At 37.2% G+C, this 21570-nt stretch overlaps 1 protein-coding gene across 2 annotated transcripts in view; it reads left to right on the top strand.

Moving 5' to 3' along the window:
* Window positions 1-21570, top strand: part of EPB41L4A (erythrocyte membrane protein band 4.1 like 4A) — a 349321-nt gene that overhangs the window by 210238 nt on the left and 117513 nt on the right. For both annotated transcript variants that reach the window (XM_060201270.1, XM_060201269.1), the window contains exons 8-10: window positions 11085-11172; window positions 14526-14614; window positions 16156-16219. In XM_060201270.1, the coding sequence (XP_060057253.1) occupies window positions 11085-11172; window positions 14526-14614; window positions 16156-16219 (241 nt within the window). The remainder of the gene's footprint in view (window positions 1-11084; window positions 11173-14525; window positions 14615-16155; window positions 16220-21570) is intronic.

Genomic DNA, 21570 nt, shown 5'->3' with positions numbered 1-21570 from the left:
CCATTTGGAGTTGATTTTTGTTTCTGGTGAGATAAAGTGGTTCAATTTCATTCTTCTGTATGTTACAACCCAGTTTTCCCAGCACCATTTATTGAAGAGAGCCTCCTTCTTCCATTTAATCCTTTGGCCCCCCTTATCAAAGATTCGATGTCCATTGGTGTGGGGATTTATTTCTGGGCTTTCAATTCTGTTCCACTGGTCTGTGTGCCTATTTTTGTTCCAGTACCATGCTGTTTTGATGATGATGGCTTTATAATATAGTTTAAGGTCTGGGAGTGTGATGCCTCCATTTCTGTTTCTTTTCCTCGAGATGGGTTTGGCAGTTCTAGGTGTTTTCAGGTTCCAGATAAATGATTGTAGTGTTCTATTCTCTTAAAGAAGCTTAGTGGAACTTTGATGGGTATTGCATTAAATTTGTATATGGCTCTGGGGAGAATATTCATTTTGATGATATTTATTCTTCCAATCCATGAGCATGGGATATCTTTCCATTTCTTGGTATCCGTTTCTATTTCCTTGAGTAGCGACTCATAGTTTTCAGTATACAAGTCTTTCACTTCTTTGGTCAACTTTCTTCCTAGGTATTTGATTGATTTTGCTGAAACAGTAAAGGGAAGTGATTTCTGGATGTCTTCTTCTTCAGATTTAGTGTTTGCATAAAGAAATGCCACTGATTTTTGTACATTGATTTTGTAGCCTGATACCTTGCTATATTGCCTAATAACTTCCAGTAGTTTTCTGCTGGATTCTTTAGGTTTTTCTATGTATACTATCATATCATCTGCAAATAGTGAGAGCTTGACTTCTTCCCTTCCAATCTGTATTCCTTTGATTCCTTTCTCTTGCCTGATTGCTATGGCAAGAACTTCCAATACTATGTTGAAGAGTAACGGTGACAGTGGACAGCCCTGTCTAGTCCCCGATCTGAGGGGGAATGCTTTCAGCTTCTGTCCATTGAGTATGATGTTGGCTGTAGGTTTGCTATAGATAGACTCTAATACCTTGAGAAATTTCCCATCTATTCCCATTTTTTGTAGAGTTTTGAGCATAAATGGGTGTTGGATTTTGTCAAAGGCTTTGTCTGCATCTATTGAGATAATCATGTGGTTTTTGGCTTTGCTTTTATTGATGTGGTGAATGACATTGATTGACTTACGGATGTTGAACCAGCCTTGCATTCATGGGATGAATCCCACTTGGTCGTGATGAACAATCTTTTTGATATGTTGCTGTGTCCGTTTGGCCAAGATCTTGTTTAATATTTTGGCATCTATGTTCATCAGAGATAATGGTCTATAGTTTTCCTTTTTTGTTCTGTCCCTATCAGCTTTTGGTATCAGGGTGATATTGGCTTCATAGAAGGTGGAGGGGAGTATTCCTGTTTCTTCAATCTTATGGAAAAGCTTAAGAAGTATGGGTACTGTTTCCTGAAAGTTTTGTAGAATTCGTTTGTGAAGCCATCTGGTCCAGGACTTTTGTTGTTGGGAAGATTCTTAATAATGGTTTCTATTTCTTTGTCTGTGATAGGTGCATTTAGATTTTGTAGTTCTTCTTGGTTCAGTTTGGAAGGGCATATGCTTCTAGGAATTATTCCATTTCTTCCAGATTGTCTAGCTTGGTGGCGTATAGTTCTTTATAGAAGTTTCGCAGGATTCTCTGGATTTCTGTGGTGTCAGTTGTGATATCTCCTCCATCGTTTACAAGTCTATTAATTTGAGTCTTCTCTCTTTTTTGTTTGGTGAGTCTGGCTAGGGGTTTGTCAATTTTGTTTAATCTTTCAAAGAACCAACATTTGGCTTCATTGATCTTTTGTATGGTTCTTTTATTTTCGATGTTGTTTATTTCTGCTCTAACTTTAGTGATTTCTGTCCTTCTGGTTGCTTTAGGGTTCCTTTGTTCCTCTTCCTCTAAGTCCTTGAGGTGTGCAGTAAGGTCGTTCATTTGAACTTCTTCTTGGTGTTTAATATGTGATTGTATGGCTATAAGTTTCCCTCTCACTGCTTTAGCTGTGTCCCAAATATTTTGATATGTTGTGTCTTCATTTTCATTTTTTTCCAGGAACGTTTGAATTTCCTGCTTGAGTGAATTTCTGACCCAGTGGTTCTTAAGGAGTATGTTGTTTAGTTTCCAAATTCTGTGACTTTTAATAATTTTCTGTTTGTTGTTAAATGTTAGCTTTACTCCACTGTGGTCTGAGAAGATACTTGGGATGATTTCAATGCTCTTGAATTTATTGATGCTGTCTTTGTGGCCTAACATGTGGTCTATCCTTAAGTATGTGTTATGTGGATTTGAAAAGAAGTGTATTCCTGTTTTTTGGGGTGAAGGACTCTGAAAATGTCCAAGAGTCCTAGTCTGTCAATCTCTTCATTCAATTCTCTTGTATCTTTATTGGTTCTCTGCTTTGTTGATCTGTCTAAGTGTGAGAGTGGAGTATTGAAGTCTCCCACTATTATTGTATTAATATTGATATATTTTTTAAATTCTTTCAGTAGGTGCTTAATGTATTTAGATGGTCCCTCATTGGGTGCATAGATATTAATAATTGTTAAGTCTTCTTGGCTGATTAATCCTCTAATCATTATGTAATGTCCTTGCCTATCTTTTATTACTTTATTTAATTTAAAATCTATCGTGTCTGAGATGAGAATGGCTCTTCCTGCCCTTTTTTGTGGTCCGTTAGCCTGTATGATAGTTTTCCATCCTTTCACTTTAAGTCTGTGTTTACCTTGTTGTGACAGATGGAATTCTTGCAAGCAGCATATGGTTGGGTTATGTTTTCTGATCCATCCCCCCACCCTGTGCCTTTTGATGGGTGAGTTTAAGCCATTGACATTTATTGATATTATGGATTTAATGTATTGTTGTGCCATTGTTCAAAAAAAAATTTTGTTTGCTCTGATATATTGCCAGTATTATAGTGATGTTCTTGTTTATAAGAGGTCTTTTAGAACCTCTTTCAGGGCTGGCTTGGTGATGGTTGCCTCCTTTAACTGTTGTTTGTCTAAGAAGGTTTTGACCCCTCCATCTAGTTTGAATGAAAGTCTAGTAGGATATATTATCCTTGGTTGAAACCCTTTTTCATTCAGAGCTTGATAGATATCTTTCCATTCCCTTCTGGCTTTTAGAGTTTGAGTGAAGATGTCTGCAGATAATCTAATGGGTTTTCCCCTGTATGTGACTTTTTGTTTCTCTCTTGCAGCCTTTAGGATCCTTTCTTTATCTTTACTTCTTCTCATTGTGACTATGATGTGTCTTGGTGTCTTCAGGTCTCGGTTGATTCTGTTTGGTACTCTCTGGGCCTCTTGAATCTTGATGTCCTTTCTGTCATTCAGTTCTGGGAAGTTTTCTTGTATTATTTCCTTGAGAATGTTTGCTTCCCCTTCCTCTCTTTCTTCCTCTGGCAGGCCAATTATACAAATGTTACTTCTTTTGAGATCATCCCATATGTCTCTGTTGTTGTTTTCAGTGTTCTCAATCTCTTTTTAAGCTCTTTCACCTCTTTCTTAGTTTTCTCTAACTCATCCTCTGTCTGACTAATTCTGTTTTCTGCTTCTGTTAGTCTGCTTTCCCTTGCCTCAGCTTCTTTCTTCATTACAGCTATTTCAGCTTTCAGTTCTCTAATTGCCTCAAGATAATTGGTATTTTCCTTGGGGGTCTCAACTGTTGTTTCCCTAATACTGCCATTCCTTTCCTCCAATGTTGTTTTTATTTCTGTGATTAATAAGTTTATTATTGTTTGCATACTTTTCTTATCTATAGTTACTTCTGGCTGATTTTTAGTTTCTTCTGGGCTCTTGTCTTCATTCATTGGAGTAGCAGTTTTATTTGTTTTTGATCTACCCATTTTTTTGATTTATGTGTTTCTTTTTTTATGCTCTGTTGTTCCTCAGTTGTTGTGTCTTGAGTACAAGCAACACTGTACTAAATACCTTTATGAAAATTGCACTCACCAACCTCAGGAATTACAGTAGCAACTGAAGCAAGTATTGAAGCAGTTTAATCGTTACCAGTTAGCCAAACAATTTCTCCAGTCCATGAAAAATAGTAACCAAATCCCAGTGAATAAGAAAGAGAAAAAGAAGGGATAGCAAGAATAGACAGTTATGCAAATCTACTATCCACTGTGTATTCTAGGGGTAACAAGAGGGGAAAGGGAACTAGAGCAGAGATACACACATAGAGAGTCTACTCTTAGTCAGATTTCTTCCCCAAAATAATTCACAAATTCAACAAGGCAAAGAAGAAGGAAGGAAGAAGTGTATGAGAAGATAAAAAAAAAAAAAGAAAAAGAATGAAGGGACAAGAGAGAGAAAAGGGAAAAGATAAGAAAAAGAGTTGTAATTAAAGAGCAGTGAAAGGAAAGGGTTTTTTTTGTTACTTTATTTTTAATTTAATTTAATTTAATTTAATTTTTTTTATTAGCTAGGAGGGGGAGGGAGGGGAGAGTCTGTAGAGAAGGTAGGATTAAGGAGACAAGTTCCTCCCACAATAGATAAGATGCCCACTACCCAAGCACTGAAATATATGCTAAGAGTTAATTCTGATCAATCTAAAAGGGGGGGGAAGATATATGCCTTTATATAATATTAATAGTAAAATAGAGCAGGGTAAAAATAAAATAAAATAAAATAAAAACCCTGTCCCAGATAACCTCAAACCTTGTGATCAGAGGCAGCTGATTGTTAAGAATGAGCAAAAAAAAAAAAAAAAACCTCAGGACTAGACAACGATAGCTGAAATAGACAGTTATGCAAATCTACTATCCACTGTATATTCTAGGGGTGGCTAAAGGAGGAAGGGAAGTTGAGCAGAGACACTCGCAGTGAGAGTCCACACTGAGTCAGAATTCTTCCTGAAAATAATTCCCAAATGTGTATCAGTGAATTCAAAAAAGCACACTGTTTGGTGGTGTGGGGGCTGAGGGCTGTGGCTTTGGAAGCTGTAGGATTAAGGAAGAAAGGATGACAAGAATGAGAAAAAAAAAAAAGAAAGGAAGAGAGAGAAAAAAAGAAAAAGATAAGAAAAAGAACAGTCATAAAAGAGCAGTGAAAGGAAAGGTTTTTTTTTTAATTTATTTATTTTTAATTATTTGATTAGCAGTGTGGGGTGAGGTGGGGGGTTGGCTACTTAGAAAGAAAAAAGGCCAGAGGTTTCAGAAGGGTATAGAGTTAGAATGATTGATACTCCCTGGTGGGATAGGTATTTGGTAAAGAAAGAAGCTCCTAGCAGGGGAACCTGGTCCCCAGGGACTGGTTATGGAGGGGGGAAGGGCAAGGGGGAGGAGGTATGCTTAAAAATTAAAAGGAAAAAAAATTTTCCCCTTTTTTCCTACTCTAATTCTTAACCCAAATTAAGTTATAGTCATCTCCTTGGTGTCACCGCTAGGAACCCTTATTGACTGGCCTACTAAAGGCAGAAAATCCTACCGTTTCCAGGAGATGTGGTCAGAGCTCAAGCCACTAGCAGCTTCTCAGTCCTCCATCTTCCAGGAACCCCCCGCTGCTATCTTTTCTAATGTATGACATTGTCACAGGAGTGAATGGTATCTCATAGTTGTCTTTATTTGCATTTCTCTGACAATCAGTGACTTGAAGCATTTTTTCAAATGTTTATTGGTCTTTTGGATCTCTTCTATGAAGAATATTCTGTTAATACCCTCTCCCCATTTTTGGATGGTCATTTGTTTGCTTGTTGCTGAGTTTGGTGAGTTCTTGATATTATCAGATTTTATCTGATGTATGGCATGTAACAATCCTTTCCCACTCTGTGAGAAGTCTCTGTTTAAGTGGTGGTTTCTTTTACTGTGTAGAAGCTTTTTAATTTGATGTAGTCCCATTAGTTTATTTTTTATTTAGTCTTCTTTATTGTTGTATTTGTAACATTGAAGATGCCTTTAAAATTAATACAGAAAAGAGTTCTGCAAGTATTTTCTTCTAAGTATTTGATAGTTTCTGGTCTAACATCCAAGTCCTTGATTCACTTGGAATTTGATTTTGTGTGTGGTGAAATATAGTGATTCAGTTTCATTCTCCTGATTGTTTCAACCCAGTATTTCCAACACTGTTTTTTGAAGAGACTCTCCTTTTCCCATTTAATAATAATCTGGGCAGCTTTGTCAAAGATAGATGTCCATAGGTCTCGGCTCTCAGTTCTATTCCACTGGTCATTGTGTCTATTTATGTTCTAGTACCAAGCAGTTTTGATCATAATGACCCTATAATACAATTTGAGATCTGGGAATGTGATGCCTCCATTTCTGTTCTTTCTTCTCACGATTGTTTTGGCAATTCTAGGTCTTTTCTGGTTCCAGATAAACATTTGTAGCTTTTGTTCTATTCTCCTAAAAACAAAACAAACAAACAAAAAAACTAGTTAGGATCTTGATGGGAATTGCATTAAATTTGTATATGGCAGTGGGTATATTCATTTTGAGGATGTTAATTCTTCCAACCCATGAACATTGCAATATCTTTCCACTTCTTTGTGTGTTTTGCCATTTCCTTGACTAGTAACTCATAATTTTCAGTATACAACTCTTGCACTTCTTTGGTTAGGTTTATTCCAAGATATTTTATTGTTTTTGTTGTTTTAGTAGAAGGAATTGTTTTGTTCTTCTTCTAACAGTGTTTGCATAAAGGAATGCCACTGCCTTTTGTGTGTTAGTTTTGTAGCCTGATACCTTACTGTATTGCCTGATAATTTCTAAAAGCTTTTTGCTGGATTCTTTAGGTTTTTCTATGTATACTATCATATCATCTGCAAAGAAGGAGAGTTTGACTTCTTCTCCAATCTTTATCCCTTTAATTCCTTGCTCCTGACTGATTGCTATGGCAAGATCTTCCAGCACTATGTTGAATAGTAATGGTGACAGTGGGCAGCCCTGTCTAGTACCTGATCTGAGAGGGAATGTTTACAGTTTTTCACTATTGAGTTTGATGTTGGCTGTAAGTTTGTTATATATGGACTCCACTGTCTTGAGAAATTTTCCATCTATTTTGATCATAAAGAGGTGTTTGATTTTGTCAAAGGCTTTCTCTGCACTTACTGATAAAACCATGTGGTTTTTGGTCTTGTTTTTATTGATGTGGTGGATCGTGTTGATTGATTTACATATATTAAACCAACCTTGCATGCCTGGGATAAACCCCACTTGGTCATGATGAATAATCTTTTTAATATACAGCTATATCTGGTTGTCTAGAATTCTGTTCAGTATTTTAGCATCTATGTTCATCAGAGATACTGGTCTGTAGTTTTCTTTTTTGGTTGTGTCCCTGTCTGCTTTTGGTATCAGAGTGATGTTGGCTTCATAGTAGCTGGAAGAGAGTATTCCTATGTCTTCAATCTTCTGGAAGACTTTTAAAAGTAGAGGTATTAGTTCTTTAAAGGTTTTGTAGAATTCATTTGTAAAACCATCTGGTCAAGGACTTTTATTCTTGGAAAGATTTTTTTATATCTGTTTCAATGTCTTTGGTTATGATTGGCCTGCTCTTATTTTCTAGTTCCTCTTTTTTTAATTTTGGAAATATGTAGGTATCTAGGAACTCATCCATTTCTTCCAGGTACTCTATCTTGGTGGCATATTGTTGTAGAAGACTTAGGTAATACGTTGGTATTTTTGTGGTGTCTGTTGTGATATCTTCTCTTTCATTTATAATCCTATTTATTTGAGTATTCTCTTTTTTGCTTTGTGAGTCTAGCTAAGGGTTTGTCAATTTATTTATCTATTTATTTATCTTTATTTATTTATTTGTTTTTTGCCTCCAGAGTTATTGTTGGGGCATGGTGCCTGCACTACGAGTACACTGCTCCTGGAGGCCATTTCTCTATTTTTTTTGTCCTTGTTGTTATTGTTATTGTTATAGCTGTTGTTGTTGTTGTTGGATAGACAGAGAGAAAGCGAAAGAGGAGGGGAAGACAAAGAGGGACAGAGAACAACAGACACCTGCATACCTCCTTCACCATTTGTGAAGCAACCTTCTTGCAGGTGGAAAGCCGGGAGCTTTAACTGGTATCCTTGCACTTTGTACGATGTGTGCTTAACCCAGTGCGCTACAACCCGGCCCCCAAGGGTTTGCTTATTTTTTTTTAAATATTTATTTTATTTATTTATTCCCTTTTGTTGCCCTTGTTGTTTTATTGTTATAGTTATTATTGTTGTTGTCGTTGTTGGATAGGACAGAGAGAAATGGAGAGAGGAGGGAAAGACAGAGAGGAGGAGAGAAAGATAGACACTTGCAGACCTGCTTCACTGCTTGTGAAGCGACTCCCCTGCAGGTGGGGAGCCGGGGTTCGAACTGGGATCCTTATGCTGCTGATTTTTTTTTTTACCCTTTCGAAGAACCAACATTTAGCTTCCTTGATCTTCTGTATGGTTTTCTTATTTTCACTGTTACTTATTTCTGCCCTAATTTTAGTTATTTCTGTCCTTCTGGTTGCTTTATGGCTCCTTAGTTCCTCTTTTTCTAAGTCTTTATGGTGGGCAATCAGGTTGTTTATTTGAGCATTTTCTCATTTCGTAATGTGTGCTTATAAGTGCGCTTATATGGCTATGAAGTTCTCTCTCAGTACTGCTTTAGCTATATATATATATCCCAAATATTTTGATAGCTCGTGTCTTCATTTTCATTGAACTTTCAAAACATTTTGATTTCCTCCCTAATTTTCTCTTTGACCCAGTAGTAGTTAAGTAGTGTACTGTTGAGTTTCCATATTTTGGGACTTTTACTAATTTTTTTTATTTATTCTTTAGTGTTAATTTAATTCCACTATGCTCTGAGAAGATGCTTGGGATGATTTCAATGCTCTTGAATTTGTTGACACTATCTTTGTGTCATATGGTCTGTTCTTGAGAATGATCCATGTGGACTTGAATAGAATGTGTATTCCAGTTTCTTGGGGTGAATGGCTCTGAAAATGTCCAATAGTTCTAGTATATCTATCTCTTCATTTAGCTCCCTCATTTCTTTATTGATTTTCTGCTTGGATGATCTGTCAAATTGAGAGTAGGGTGATTAAAATCCCCTCCTATTACTGTGTTGCTCTTAATATATTGCTATAACTCTTTAAGTAGATGTTTGATGTATTTAGATGACCTCTTATTGAGTGCATAGATGTTAATAATCCTTAAGTATTTTATTTTATTTTATTTATTTTAAGGTCTGTCGTGTCAGATATGAGAATAGCTGCTCCTGTTCTTTTTTGTCATCCATTGACCTATATGATACTTTTCCATCCTTTTACTTTGAGAGTGTGTTTGTCTTGACTTAGGTAGGATTCCTACAGACAACATATGGTTGTATTGTGTTTTCTGATCCATCTTCCTACTCTGTGCATTTTAATAGATGAATTCAGGCCATTGACATTTGCTGATATTTTAGACTGAAGATATTTTAATACCATTATTGTAGATATTTAGAATGTTCTGATATATGGCATATTTATGGTAATTTGATTGTTTATAAGGAGATCTTTCAGAACTTCTTTCAGGGCAGGTTTGGTGATAGTTGATTCCTTCAACTGTTGCTTGTCTGAGAAGGTTTTGATGCCTCCATCTAGTCTGAATGACAGTCTAGCAGCATATAGTTGTCTTGGTTAAAAATCTTTCTTACTGAGCACTCAATAGACCTCAGGCCACTCTTCTGGCCTGTAGTGTTTGTGTGGAGAAATCTGCTAATCTTGAGGGTTTTCCTCTGTAGGTGACTGTTTTTCTCTTGCAGCCTTCAGGATCCTTCCTTTATCCTTATTCTATTTCATTGTAAATATGATGTGTCTTGGTGTCTGTAAGTCTGGGTTAATTCTGTTTGGGACCCTCTGGGATTCTTGAACCTTTATGTCTTTTATGTTGTCTAGCCTAGAGAAGTTGTCATCTATTATGTCCTGTAGAATGCCTTCTTCCCCTCCCTCCCTTTCTTCCTCTGGTAGGCCTAAAATGCGTATATTGTTTCTTTTGAAGTCATCCCAGAGGTCTCTGTTGTTGTTTTCAGTATCTCTTAATCTCTTTTTGAGATCTCTTACTTCTTTTTTAGTTGTCTCTAATTCATCCTCGATATTGCTAATTCTGTCTTCAGCCTCATTGATTCTATTCTCTCTCCCCTCTACTGTTTTCTGGAGTTCATCTATTTTGTTACCCTTTTCTGATACTGCTTTAGCTTGTTCAGCTAGTTGTGTTCTTAGCTCAGCTATTTCAGCTTTCAGCTCTCTAATAACCTTGAGATAATTAGTGTTTTTTTCCAGAGTCTCATTTGTTGTTTCTACCCTTGTTTTGTGTTCTCAGGTGATCCTCACAATTTCTTATAAAAAAAAAAAACCAATAATAATTCATAGTATATCTCATTATCCATTAACATCTCTCTCTTTCATATTTTCCCTCTTTTTTTTTTGTCTCTTCCCTTTATTCCCCTTTCTTCTTACTCTCCTTCTCTGTCTCTCTATATATGGGGAGAGAGGAGAAAGAGAGAGATTCATCCATGGAGATTGCTGATAGATGCTCACTGTGAGTGCTGTTTTATTATCAGCAGTGAGGATTTGGAAAAGATTTCTGTACTTTTTGTTAAGAACAAAATAACAAGACTTTTTTTTTTTTTTTTTACAAATTTTAAGTACTAAATAATGTATTTTCATGCAACTTTTGTGCTCTGAAGTTGTTGGGTGAGAGCCAGAGGCTGGGGCCATTCTCCCCACCTACACTGATCATTCCTTTTCTTGCCTATGGTGAGCTGGTTCTTGGAGACATTTTACTCTTTGTAAAGGATATGCTTTTTCATTTGAGTACTTGATTTCTCAATTACCTCTTTGGAGGTTTCTGAAACTGAGAATTTTTAATGTATTCTGGGACATTGGGATTGTCTATAATGAGAAAAAGTGATGTGGCAAGTGAAGTTAACTTAATAAAGAGACGCCTCAGTGTAACATTTTGTCACCAAGAAGGTAAGGGCCTTCTTGAAATGCAAAGACTTATATTTGCATTAGCATAACGGATTATTTATCTTCCCAGTGAATATAGAGTGAAGATGTTACAGTCTTTGTAAGTGTACTTGCTATTACTAAAGTGAGGCTCTTTGTTTTGATTCTGGGTTTAGGGGTCAGACTCCCTCTGAAGCAGAGCTGAATTACTTGAAGACTGCCAAATCTCTGGAGATGTATGGTGTTGACCTCCATCCCGTCTACGTGAGTAACATTTAATTAACACAAAATATTTTAAGCTGATGGCATTTTCTTAAAAATGAAAACTGAAACTCCTGTAGGAATGCGGTCCTGTTGTTTACCAAACAGATGATACTTTTTCATCTATATTTTTCCAACACAAAGAATCTCTTGCGTGGGTTAAACCTTAATGAGTTTTGCATAAAAGTCTGTGATTATATTTCCATGTGTAGAAAACAATTAACTGGGCTTGAAAACACAATCTGGATAACAGTTCCAAAGGGCTTAGCTAAACGTCAAAACAATTTTAAAATGGGCTATAATTAATTGTATTCGACAGAAAACAGATTTTCCAAATATAGATTTTTATAGCTGGAAAATAGACATGAAACCTCTTGCCAGGTAAATGAGGTGTTAAGGCAACCGAGTAGGTATAATTGTTGTTGGTTTTGTTGGGTATGTAGGTTCTGTCAATATTAGGGGTAGTGTTCACTGTAGTTATTGCCATTGTACAAATAGCAACGTTTCTGCGGATTTACTTCAGTGGTTTTCAGCATTTGCATAATATAGTCAACAAATAATTAATTGCTCTGAATATGCATTGTGTACTAGACCCAGATCTTAAAAAAACTGTGAGCCATGCCTTTCTCTAAAGTTACCAGTTAATTATCCTATGCCAATGAGATAAGAATGTCACTATCTTATATCTTATTTTATAACATTTTAAAAAATCAATTATTTGTGGAAAATAAGCCAGGTGGTTTATTCTTTACAAGAAATAAATTGCTAAATTTTATAAATAGACTTAATTTTTTGCCATTTCTAATTATGGGACTCAATTTTTAAGGAACTGTGGAAAATTTTTTGTAATATAATTAGCTTCTTTTTTTATTAAAAATTTTTTTATTCCCTTTTGTTGACCTTGTTGTTTTTTTATTGTTGTAGTTATTATTGATGTCATTGTTTTTGAATAGGACAGAGAGAAATGAAGAGAGGAGGGGAAGACAGAGAGGGAAGACAGAGGAGGGGAAGACAGAGAGGAGGAGAGAAAGATAGACACCTGAAGACCTGCTTCACCACCTGTGAAGTGACTCCCCTGCAGGTGGGGAGCCGGGTGCTCGAACCGGGATCCTTACGCTGGTCCTTGTGCTTTGCTAATTCTCTTATTAATGCATTCATTTTACAGTGTCTTCTGTTCATCTGAGTTTTCTAAGAAAAAAAATCTAATTTAATTTTTATATGAATAAAGTTGGAAACATCCTGAGTATATTGTTTATGTGATGATAAAAAATACTTATTTGTGGATAGTAGTAATTCTATCATCTCTAATTAAATCACTAATTTTTAATATTACTGGCCTTTAAGAACACATAAACTTTCATGAAATAGTTCTTATTTCCTCCTATTCACATTAATCTTGTTAGGCTTTCAGTGTTTAAGAAAACACGTCAAAAAATCAGCCTTCTGCAAAGTGTTTCTGCATTGTTTTTGATGTTTATCCTGGTCCACGGTTACTTGTTTCAGGGTAGCAGTTATTTATGGCAAATGAATTAATTAGAGTTTCCCAGATATTCTTTTAATATTAAGCTTTTCAAGCTGAAATTGGGCAACAACTAGGATTCTTTCAAAACATATTATTTGGTGTTCTTTAGGACTATGATTTTTGGAGACTGTTATTTGACCTTACCATAGAAATAAGATTAATGGGACTGGGTGGTGGTGCACCTGGTTAAGAACATGTGTTACAGTGTACAAGAACCCAGGTTTGAGCCCCCAGTCCCCACCTGTAGGGGGAAGCTTCATGAATGGTGAAGTAGGGCTGCAGGTGTGTCTCTGTCTCTCTCCCTATCTTCCCCTTCCCTCTTAATTTCTGACTGTCTCTATCCAGTAATAAATAAAGATAATAAAGAAATTTTAAAAAAAGAAATAAAATTAATGAGTCAGTTCTACACATATTATTGATACCTACCTTATAACTTTCATTCCAGAATCCTTTTCTATTTTAATTGAGATTTTGTCACTGCCTGTAACTTAAGGGTCTCCATTCTGTGCTAGAACAGCTTGTATTTTCATCTTTTTGAGCATTGTGAGTCACAAGCAGCAGTAGGGAGAAGCATCATAGAAACCTCAGAAAACATAAATGCGTTGGTATTAAGCTTACAGCTTTTCTGGGTAGAATGGTGGTGAGCCAGGTCTAGTGATAGTCCACATCAGTAAGTAAAAGCACTGGAAGTGACCCTGGAGAGAAAACAAGTGGTTCTCAGTTTTCTGACTGCACAGGGCATCAGTTTGGGCTTGGGAGATAGTGTAACTAGTTATGCAAAAAAACTGTCATGCCTGAATCTCTGAGGTGCCGGGTCCTCAGAACTACCATAAGCCAAAGCTGAGCAGTGCTCTATTCTCTCTCTCTCTGTCTCTGTCTCTGTCTCTCTCTCTCAAAGACAATATTCAAAAATAAAAGAGAGCTGGGGGGAGTTGGGCAGTAGCACAGGTGGTTAAGTGCACATGGCGCAAAGCGCAAGGACCTGTGTAAGGACCCCGGTTCGAGACCCGGCTACCCATCTGCAGGGGAGTCGCTTCACAAGTGGTGAAGCAGGTCTGCAGTTGTCTATCTTTCTCTCCCCCTTTCTGTCTTCCCCTCCTCTTTCCATTTCTCTCTGTTCTATCCAATAACAACAACAATAATAACTACATCAATAAAACAACAAGGGCAACAAAAGGGCATAAATAAATAAATATTAAAAGGAGAGAGAGAGAGAGAGCTGGGGAGATAACAGTGCTTATACAAAAGACTTTAATGTCTGAAGCTCTGAGGTTCCAGGTTCAATCCCTAGCACCACTATAAACCAGAGCTGAGCAGTTCTCTGGTATCTTTCTCATTCTCTCTTAAAAATACATAAAATAAAAATAAAACTTCTAAAAGATTTATTAAAAGAAGAAGAAAAAGAATCAGGTGAACCTCTGATCTGTGTTTGAAAGGTGGGCCCCTTCACTATTGATGAAGTTAACTGATTTCATTATTGCCCAGGAATAAGCATTTTAAGTCACACAGGTGATTCTAGTTAGTGTGTATCAGGGTTAAACACTTCTTTGGAAGCAACATGGGATGAGTTATCTATGGTCCGATTGGTGATCCAGGTCCACAAATGACCTAAAGTCACAAGTTTGAATACACTAAGAAAATTCTTCTTTAAATTTTGGAAAAGAATGGGAAGCAAATTATCTACCATCACAGCTGAGTTTGCCTTCCATGTTGGTGTCTTTCAAAAACAAGATCCAGTATTATTGCAAAAATTATGTTTGTGTGGCTAATTATGGTTAACAAAGAGCTCTTACATGAGTAAATTCTTATTATAGGCATATGTTTGTTTTTGCAGGGAGAAAACAAATCTGAATATTTTTTAGGATTAACTCCTGTTGGTGTAGTTGTGTACAAGAATAAAAAGCAAGTAGGGAAATATTTCTGGTGAGTATAACTTGAGGGTAGAATTGGTGTTAAAGTTATATACATTGGACTATGGGACTTCTATGCCAGTAAAATAGGGAAAAGAAAACATGTATTTTAGTGGTTGATAAATGAATGAGTGAAATTAGGTATAAACTTTCTCCCAGTGGACCTCAGTACATAGTTTCTCTATAAATTCCCTCCCAGTACTGTGGTTCTGGACTTGTCCATGGAACCTATGTATAGTACATGCCTTACCTATCCCAGTGTGTGGTAGTGTGTTGTAGGTCCAGGCCTGATGAGGTCTGATTGTATATGAGCTGGGATCTGAGAGAGGTTGAGAAGCCTCTAGCTTTATACGGTGTCTGAGAAGGTTATGTCATTATCAGGGTCTGGGGATTCTATACATTTGTCTGCACTCATGGAGAAGCATAGGAGAACGAAATTTTGTCCAGGAAGATGTCTAGAAAACAAGAACATATAGGGAGCTCTGCACTATTGCAGTAGTCTACAAAGGGTCCAATACTTCTCTGGGTTTCTGAAACATTATTTTTTTTAATATTTAGTTATTCCCTTTTGTTGCCCTTGTTGTTTTTATTGTTGTAATTATTATTGTTATTTTTGATGTCATTGTTGTTGGATAGGACAGAGAGAAATTGAGAGATGATGGGAGGCAGAGGGGGAAAGAAAGATAGACACCTGCAGACTTGCTTCACTGCTTGTGAAGTGACTCCCCTGCAGGTGGGGTCCTGGGGGCTCAAACCAGGATCCTCGCGCTGGTCCTTACACTTTGCACCATCTGCGCTTAACCTGCTGTGCTACCACTCAACTCCCAATATTATTATTTTAAAGAAAAACTGCTTGGGACTGGGCTGTGCTGCGCTGCACTGCCTTGAACGCATGTCACAATATGGAAGAACTCAAGTTCTAGCCTACAGTCCCTACCTATAAGGGGGAAAGCTTCACAAGCAGGAAGTTGTACTGCGGCTCTCTTACCTTTCTCTCTCCCTTGCTACCTCTCCCTTCCTCTTGACTGCTCTCTGTTGACATCCAATAAGTAATAAAAAATAAAGAGGGGCAGGGGTAGATTGCATAATGGTTATGCAAAGAGACTTTCATGCCTGAGGCTCCATAGTCCCAGGTTCAATCCCCTGCACCACCATAAACCAGAGCTGGGCAGTCCTCTGGTAAAAATAATAAAATTAATTAATAAATTAAAGAAAATATACTACCAGCATCTCTTGGTTTTTTTTGTTTGTTTGTTTTTAAATTTTTTTATATTTATTTATTTTCCCTTTTGTTGCCCTTGTTGTTTAATGCTGTTGTGGTTGTTGATGTCGTTGTTGCTGGATAGGACAGAGAGAAATGGAGAGAGGAGGGGAAGACAGAGACGAGGAGAGAAAGATAGACACCTGCAGACCTGCTTCACCGCTTGTGAAGCGACTCTCCTGCAGGTGGGGAGCCAGGGGCTTGAACCAGGATCCTTACACTGGTCCTTGTGCTTTGTGCCACGTGCGCTTTACCCGCTGCACCACCGCCTGACTCCCTCTTTTGTTTTTTAGGCCTCGGATTATGAAGGTTCACTTCAAAGAGACACAGTATGAACTCAGAGTTCTGGGAAAAGATGTAAGTTGGTTGTTTAGCACTTGAGCTAACTGAGAAGTGACATCTTGTCTGTTCACTTATAAATTAAAAGACACTACGAAATAAAGCAGCTACAATTGCATGAACCAGGTTAATCCAGCTTCTTCTAAAGAAAGGGACAGTGCTAGGGAAATAAGTAGAAATGTGTGAGTTGATAGTGTAGAAGTGTCATTTTTGCTTTAGCAAAGGATGAAAAAAAAATACCTTTCTAGGGTAGAAGTAAGACTAGCAAGTGACTATCGTTACTGATATAATTTGGTCCTTGATGATGTCTTACATAGGATTCATATAATCAGAAAGTGCACTGCATATGCGATACAAAGTTTTGTTCCCAAGTAAATTAAGCAATCTATAAGGAGTCACTCTTCTGCTTTTTCAGTGATTGAGCATGAAAGATAAAACAAATGGAAATGTAATAAGTACTAAGTAAGATACCGCCTAGCCCATAAAATTCCAATTTTTAAAATAAACAATTATGTAAAACCTTACAGTTATTCTCAATTGTCAGATTTTGAGGATATCCAAATGTATTATTTATCTCCAGACCATCAGTATTAAAAGATATGCTAATACATGATCGGATAGGATCATTTCAAAAATAGAGTAATTAAATAGTAGTTTACACAATTTTCTGTTTCTTATCATTAGTTTCATAATACAAAGAATACAGTTTGTTAAATACACTGAGAACAACATCTCTTAAGTTTTAAAGATTATAATAGACTTTTCCTGGAAGCATTACTATTAGCATTTTCCCCCTAATACTTGCTATTGTTGTGAAATCCTTTAGTAAACTATTTTATGTTATAATTACATGACCTTAAAATTAAGTCTTCTGTTACAGAATGGTAAATATTCAGTAAAGTCACCTGGACTGTCTACTTCTTACATTTCTTCACTACTAAGTGAAAACAGCAACAAAATTGGTATCATGTTATTTCACTGACAGTCCTCATGATATGGCCTAGTTTCCTATACAGTTGGGTCAGGCTTTGTCCTCTGCAGCTTTGAGAAGAAAAAGCTCTTGCAGATGACCTGAGGCTCTGGCCTCTCCTGCATCTTCAGACTAGTACCAGGGATGTGTAGTAACATGGTAAAGCAGGCTTGAAAAAAAATCAAAGGAATTTATTATTTTGATGATGATGATGATTAAATGGCAGTCTAAACATTCTATTTCCTGAATAGTCTTGCTCTATGGAGGCTTTTTCTCATCAGGTCACCTCTCTGTGAAGCAATGATTTACATAATGGCAGAATTAAGCTGATTATTATGGAGGCCTCACTGTAATCACAGATTAATAAAAAAAAAAAAAAAACAGCCTCCTGAAACCTATCACCTGGAAAAGTAATCACCATTGGCTTGAAAAAAAAATTGAAATGCTGATTCTGCTAGTTTTCTGGTTGGTTGGTCTGGTCAGGAAGACTTAATTCAGAGCTGTTAGGGCCAAATTCAGAGCTTCAGTTTTCAAAAGATCAGCAGTGCTTTACAGGGAAAGGATTTTACTGGCTTCACATTCTGTTACTAGCTCTATCCAGTTCCCCCTTTTTTTTTCCTGCCTCCAGGGTTGTTGCTGGGGCTTGGTGCCTGCACTACAAATCCACTGTTCCTGGCAACCATATTTTTTTCCATTGTTGTTGCTGTTATTGCTACTGTTGTTGTTGTTGGATAGGACAGAGAGAAATGTAGAGAGGAGGGGAAGACAGAGGGGGAGAGAAGGATAGACACCTGCAGACCTGCTTCACCTCTTGTGAAGCAAGCCCCCTGCAAGTGGTGAGCCCAGAGCTCTAATTGGGATCTTTGTGCAGTCCTTGCACTTCGCACCATCCTTGCACTTCACCATGTACACTTAACCCACCGAGCTACTGCCCCACCCCCACCCCATTCCAGTTCCACTTTTTAATATCAGCTTTGCCCAGTATAATACATTGACACATCTTGATAAATAATAACAATGTATTAAATGTGGTTTAGTCTGTTCATATAGTGTTTGCATCCACCAGTAATCCTGTGTTTCTTGGATATATCTTAATGAGTTTTATAAATAGTTATCTATAGCAGAATACTCGTATTACCAAAATTTATTCCCCTCATAGATCCAGATGCTAGTTATTATAAGTGCTTTTGTGTATTTAAAGTGTAGAAATTGCTAGGGTGGTTTAAATAATACTAAATAGAAAAATTAAAACATCTTTTTTTCAAATCATTTTGGGGAAGTTATGGTTTATAGTACAGTTGTTGATATATGGGTACAATTTCTCATCTCCCTTATAGGTGTCTGCAGAAACCTCCACCCCCAATAGGTTCTTTTCCATCAAAACAGGCAAGGGCCCCAATGCCCTCTCACACCTTCCCTTTCTCCTTCCTCTGAGTTCTTTGCTTTAGTACATCTTACATAAACACTAGAAAAATCTGGAAAATACACTGTGAAGAAGAAAACTGAAATTATTCATTACTTTAAAATTCAGAGACAAATTAATACCAATATTCATAATACTAGTACTATTTCTTTCAGATTTTGCCTATTAGAATATATAATGTATTTTTATATGTTACAATATTTTTTTATGATTTTATATGTAGTTTTTGTACTTATTATAACATATACATTTCCCTTTCCTTTACTACTGCTATTTGTATCTGCACAGTGTTTGATAAGTTCTGTGTTTGTTTGCTTGCTTTTTGATACTAGGGTTAATGCATTAAAGATTTCAGGTGAGGTAATATGATGCGATTAAAAAAGAGTTTGAGGGGAATGTGAGGGAGAAGATGGTCTGAAAACTGCAGTGGGCAGCAGGGAGATTTCTACCCTACTTTCCCTACTTTGGGGCTTAGGATTAACAATAAGTTGAGGACTAAGGCACAGTGGTTTCCTGGTGGTGGGGATGGGAGGGTGGAGAATCAGGTCTTTTTAAAATTTATTTATAAAATAAAAATAGAAAATATTAATAAAACCATAGGATAAGAGCGGTCAAATTCCACACAGTTCCCACCACCACAGTTCCATATCCCATCCCCTGCACTAGAAGCTTTCCTTTTCTTTATCTCTCTGGGAGTATGGACCCAGAATGGATCATTAGGGGGTGCAGAAGGTGGAAGGTCTGGCTTCTGTAATTGCATCTCCATTGAACATGGGTGATGGCAAGTCGATCAGTACTCCTGGCCTATTAGTGTCTTTTCCTAGTGGGGCAGGACTCCGGAGAGATGGGGTTCCAGGGTACATTGGTGAGGTTGTCTGCCTGGGGCAGTCATGTTGCCATCATGTTAGCATCTTCAATCAAGTTTCTACTGGCACTTGGAGTAGAAGCAATGTAACAGAATAGCCAGAGGATTTGCTAATGCCAATGGGCACGTGAAAGGAGGGTTTGGGAGTTGGATAGCAGTATGAGAAAGCTCAAATCAGGGCTTATGCTTAACATCATTTAGGGGTGACTGACATAAACAGAAATGAAGACCATTAAGAGACCCAGTGAATTCAAGGAAGATGATAATAGTAAAGCTCTAAGAGTCATGGGAACAAGGGCTAGTTTCCATGCTTGCTATCTACCTGATGAGGTAGAAGGCCTCAGACAAGGCTTAAGTCTGCTGGTTCTGTTTTACCACTTGTGGGAAAAGGCTGCTCAGTCCTTCATGCTGCACTTACTCTTTACTCCGCCTGGTGGGTGAAGAGTGATAGGAAAACTAGTGCTAGACTCTACCCACTGAGTTTAGATTTGCATTTCTGAAAGAGGACCCTGGCTGTAGGGTGAGCATTCAGACAAGAATAGGGGCAGGCATGTTCAGCGGGGAAGCAATTACAGAAGCCAGACCTTTCACCTTCTGCATTCCATAATTATCCTGGGTCCATACTGTCACAGGGAAAAAGAATAGGAAAGCTATCAAGGTGGTGATGGGGGGTGGGGGGATTGGGTGCAGAGTTCTGGTGGTGAGAATTATGTGGAATTGTACCCCTCTTATCTTATGGTCTTGTCAATGTTTCCATTTAAATAATAATAATAATAATAAAAAGAACAGGGACAGGCAACTCAGGAGACAACATACCAAAGGAATAAAGAAAGGTAGTCATCTCAAGGATGAAGAGAAATGGGCATATTGGGGAAAGGGGCCATTTGGGATTTAAACTTAACATCTAGTTTATAGCAAATTAAATTTCTTTTATCAAAGATAGAAGAAATTAAGATTATACCCAAGTTTCTGAACCGGACAGTACACAACCCTTCAACAATAACCCCAGAAGTTGGCATATAGTAAACACACTTGTGAAATATATGAAAGAATGAATAAATAATATTGTGATTACTTATTATGAAATTAAACTCAGCTATGCTTACCAGTGTGACAGGATATAGAACCAAAATGTTCCTGGAAACTGTGGCCATGAGTAATGAGACCAACTTTGGCTGAACTTTCAAGCCTGCTCTGTACAGGGGATGACGGCCAGGAGTAGTTGTCACTATTTGTCAACAAGCCTCACTTACAGAGCATGTGTGTGGGCGGGGAGGGGGGGGGTTCTTTCACATTTTAAGTGGCACTATACATTTTACAATTTAAAGAAAATTCCAAATTTACAAAAAGTTGCAAAATTGAAAATACTGCAAGGTCAACCTATAATTGTATTCAATTATGAACATTTTGCTCCATTTCCTTTTCATTTCTGTAATGCACACACAGAGCTACTTTCTAAATGACTTAAGTGTACATTTCATGCGTCATGTGTCTCTAAATACTTCAGTGTGGATTTCCTGTGGATAAGGATATCTCTGTTACCACAGTGGCTATCAGCTTAATAAATTTATGTTGATAGACTTTTATAATCTACTTTTCATATTCCAGTTTTGTTGGTTGACCTAATAATGTCTTTTATATTTTCCCCCTACTCCGTCCTTTAATCTGGAACATTTTCACAGCTTCTTTATTTTGTATGACATTGGCATTTTTGAAGAACACATTCTTACCCCCATTTTAAAAATAGAAAGCTTCTAATTTTATATTTGTCTGACATTTCCTTGTGATTAGACTGAGGCTCTGTGTTCTCAGCTGGAAAGCTGCATGTGTGACCTCCTGTCCTTCTTGGGGTTTCACATCTGGAGTGCATGATGACCATCTGTCTCTTGCTGGTTAAGTTTGATCACCAGTCACAGTGTTGCCTGACTTCTCCACTGTATAATTACATTTGTTGGGTTTTTTCCTCCCTATTGCAACTCATAACTAAGCTGTGGGGAGACATTTTAAATCAATGCAAACACCTTGCTCCTCTTCAGAATTTCCATATGTATTTAGCATTCACTGAGGATTGTTACTTATCCAGTTTGTTTTTATTTTTCCTTCATTCTGAT

Source organism: Erinaceus europaeus, chromosome 11 (assembly GCF_950295315.1).
Source record: "Erinaceus europaeus chromosome 11, mEriEur2.1, whole genome shotgun sequence".
NCBI classification, from domain to species: Eukaryota; Metazoa; Chordata; class Mammalia; order Eulipotyphla; family Erinaceidae; genus Erinaceus; species Erinaceus europaeus.
This window is presented reverse-complemented; position numbering and strand designations above follow the sequence as displayed.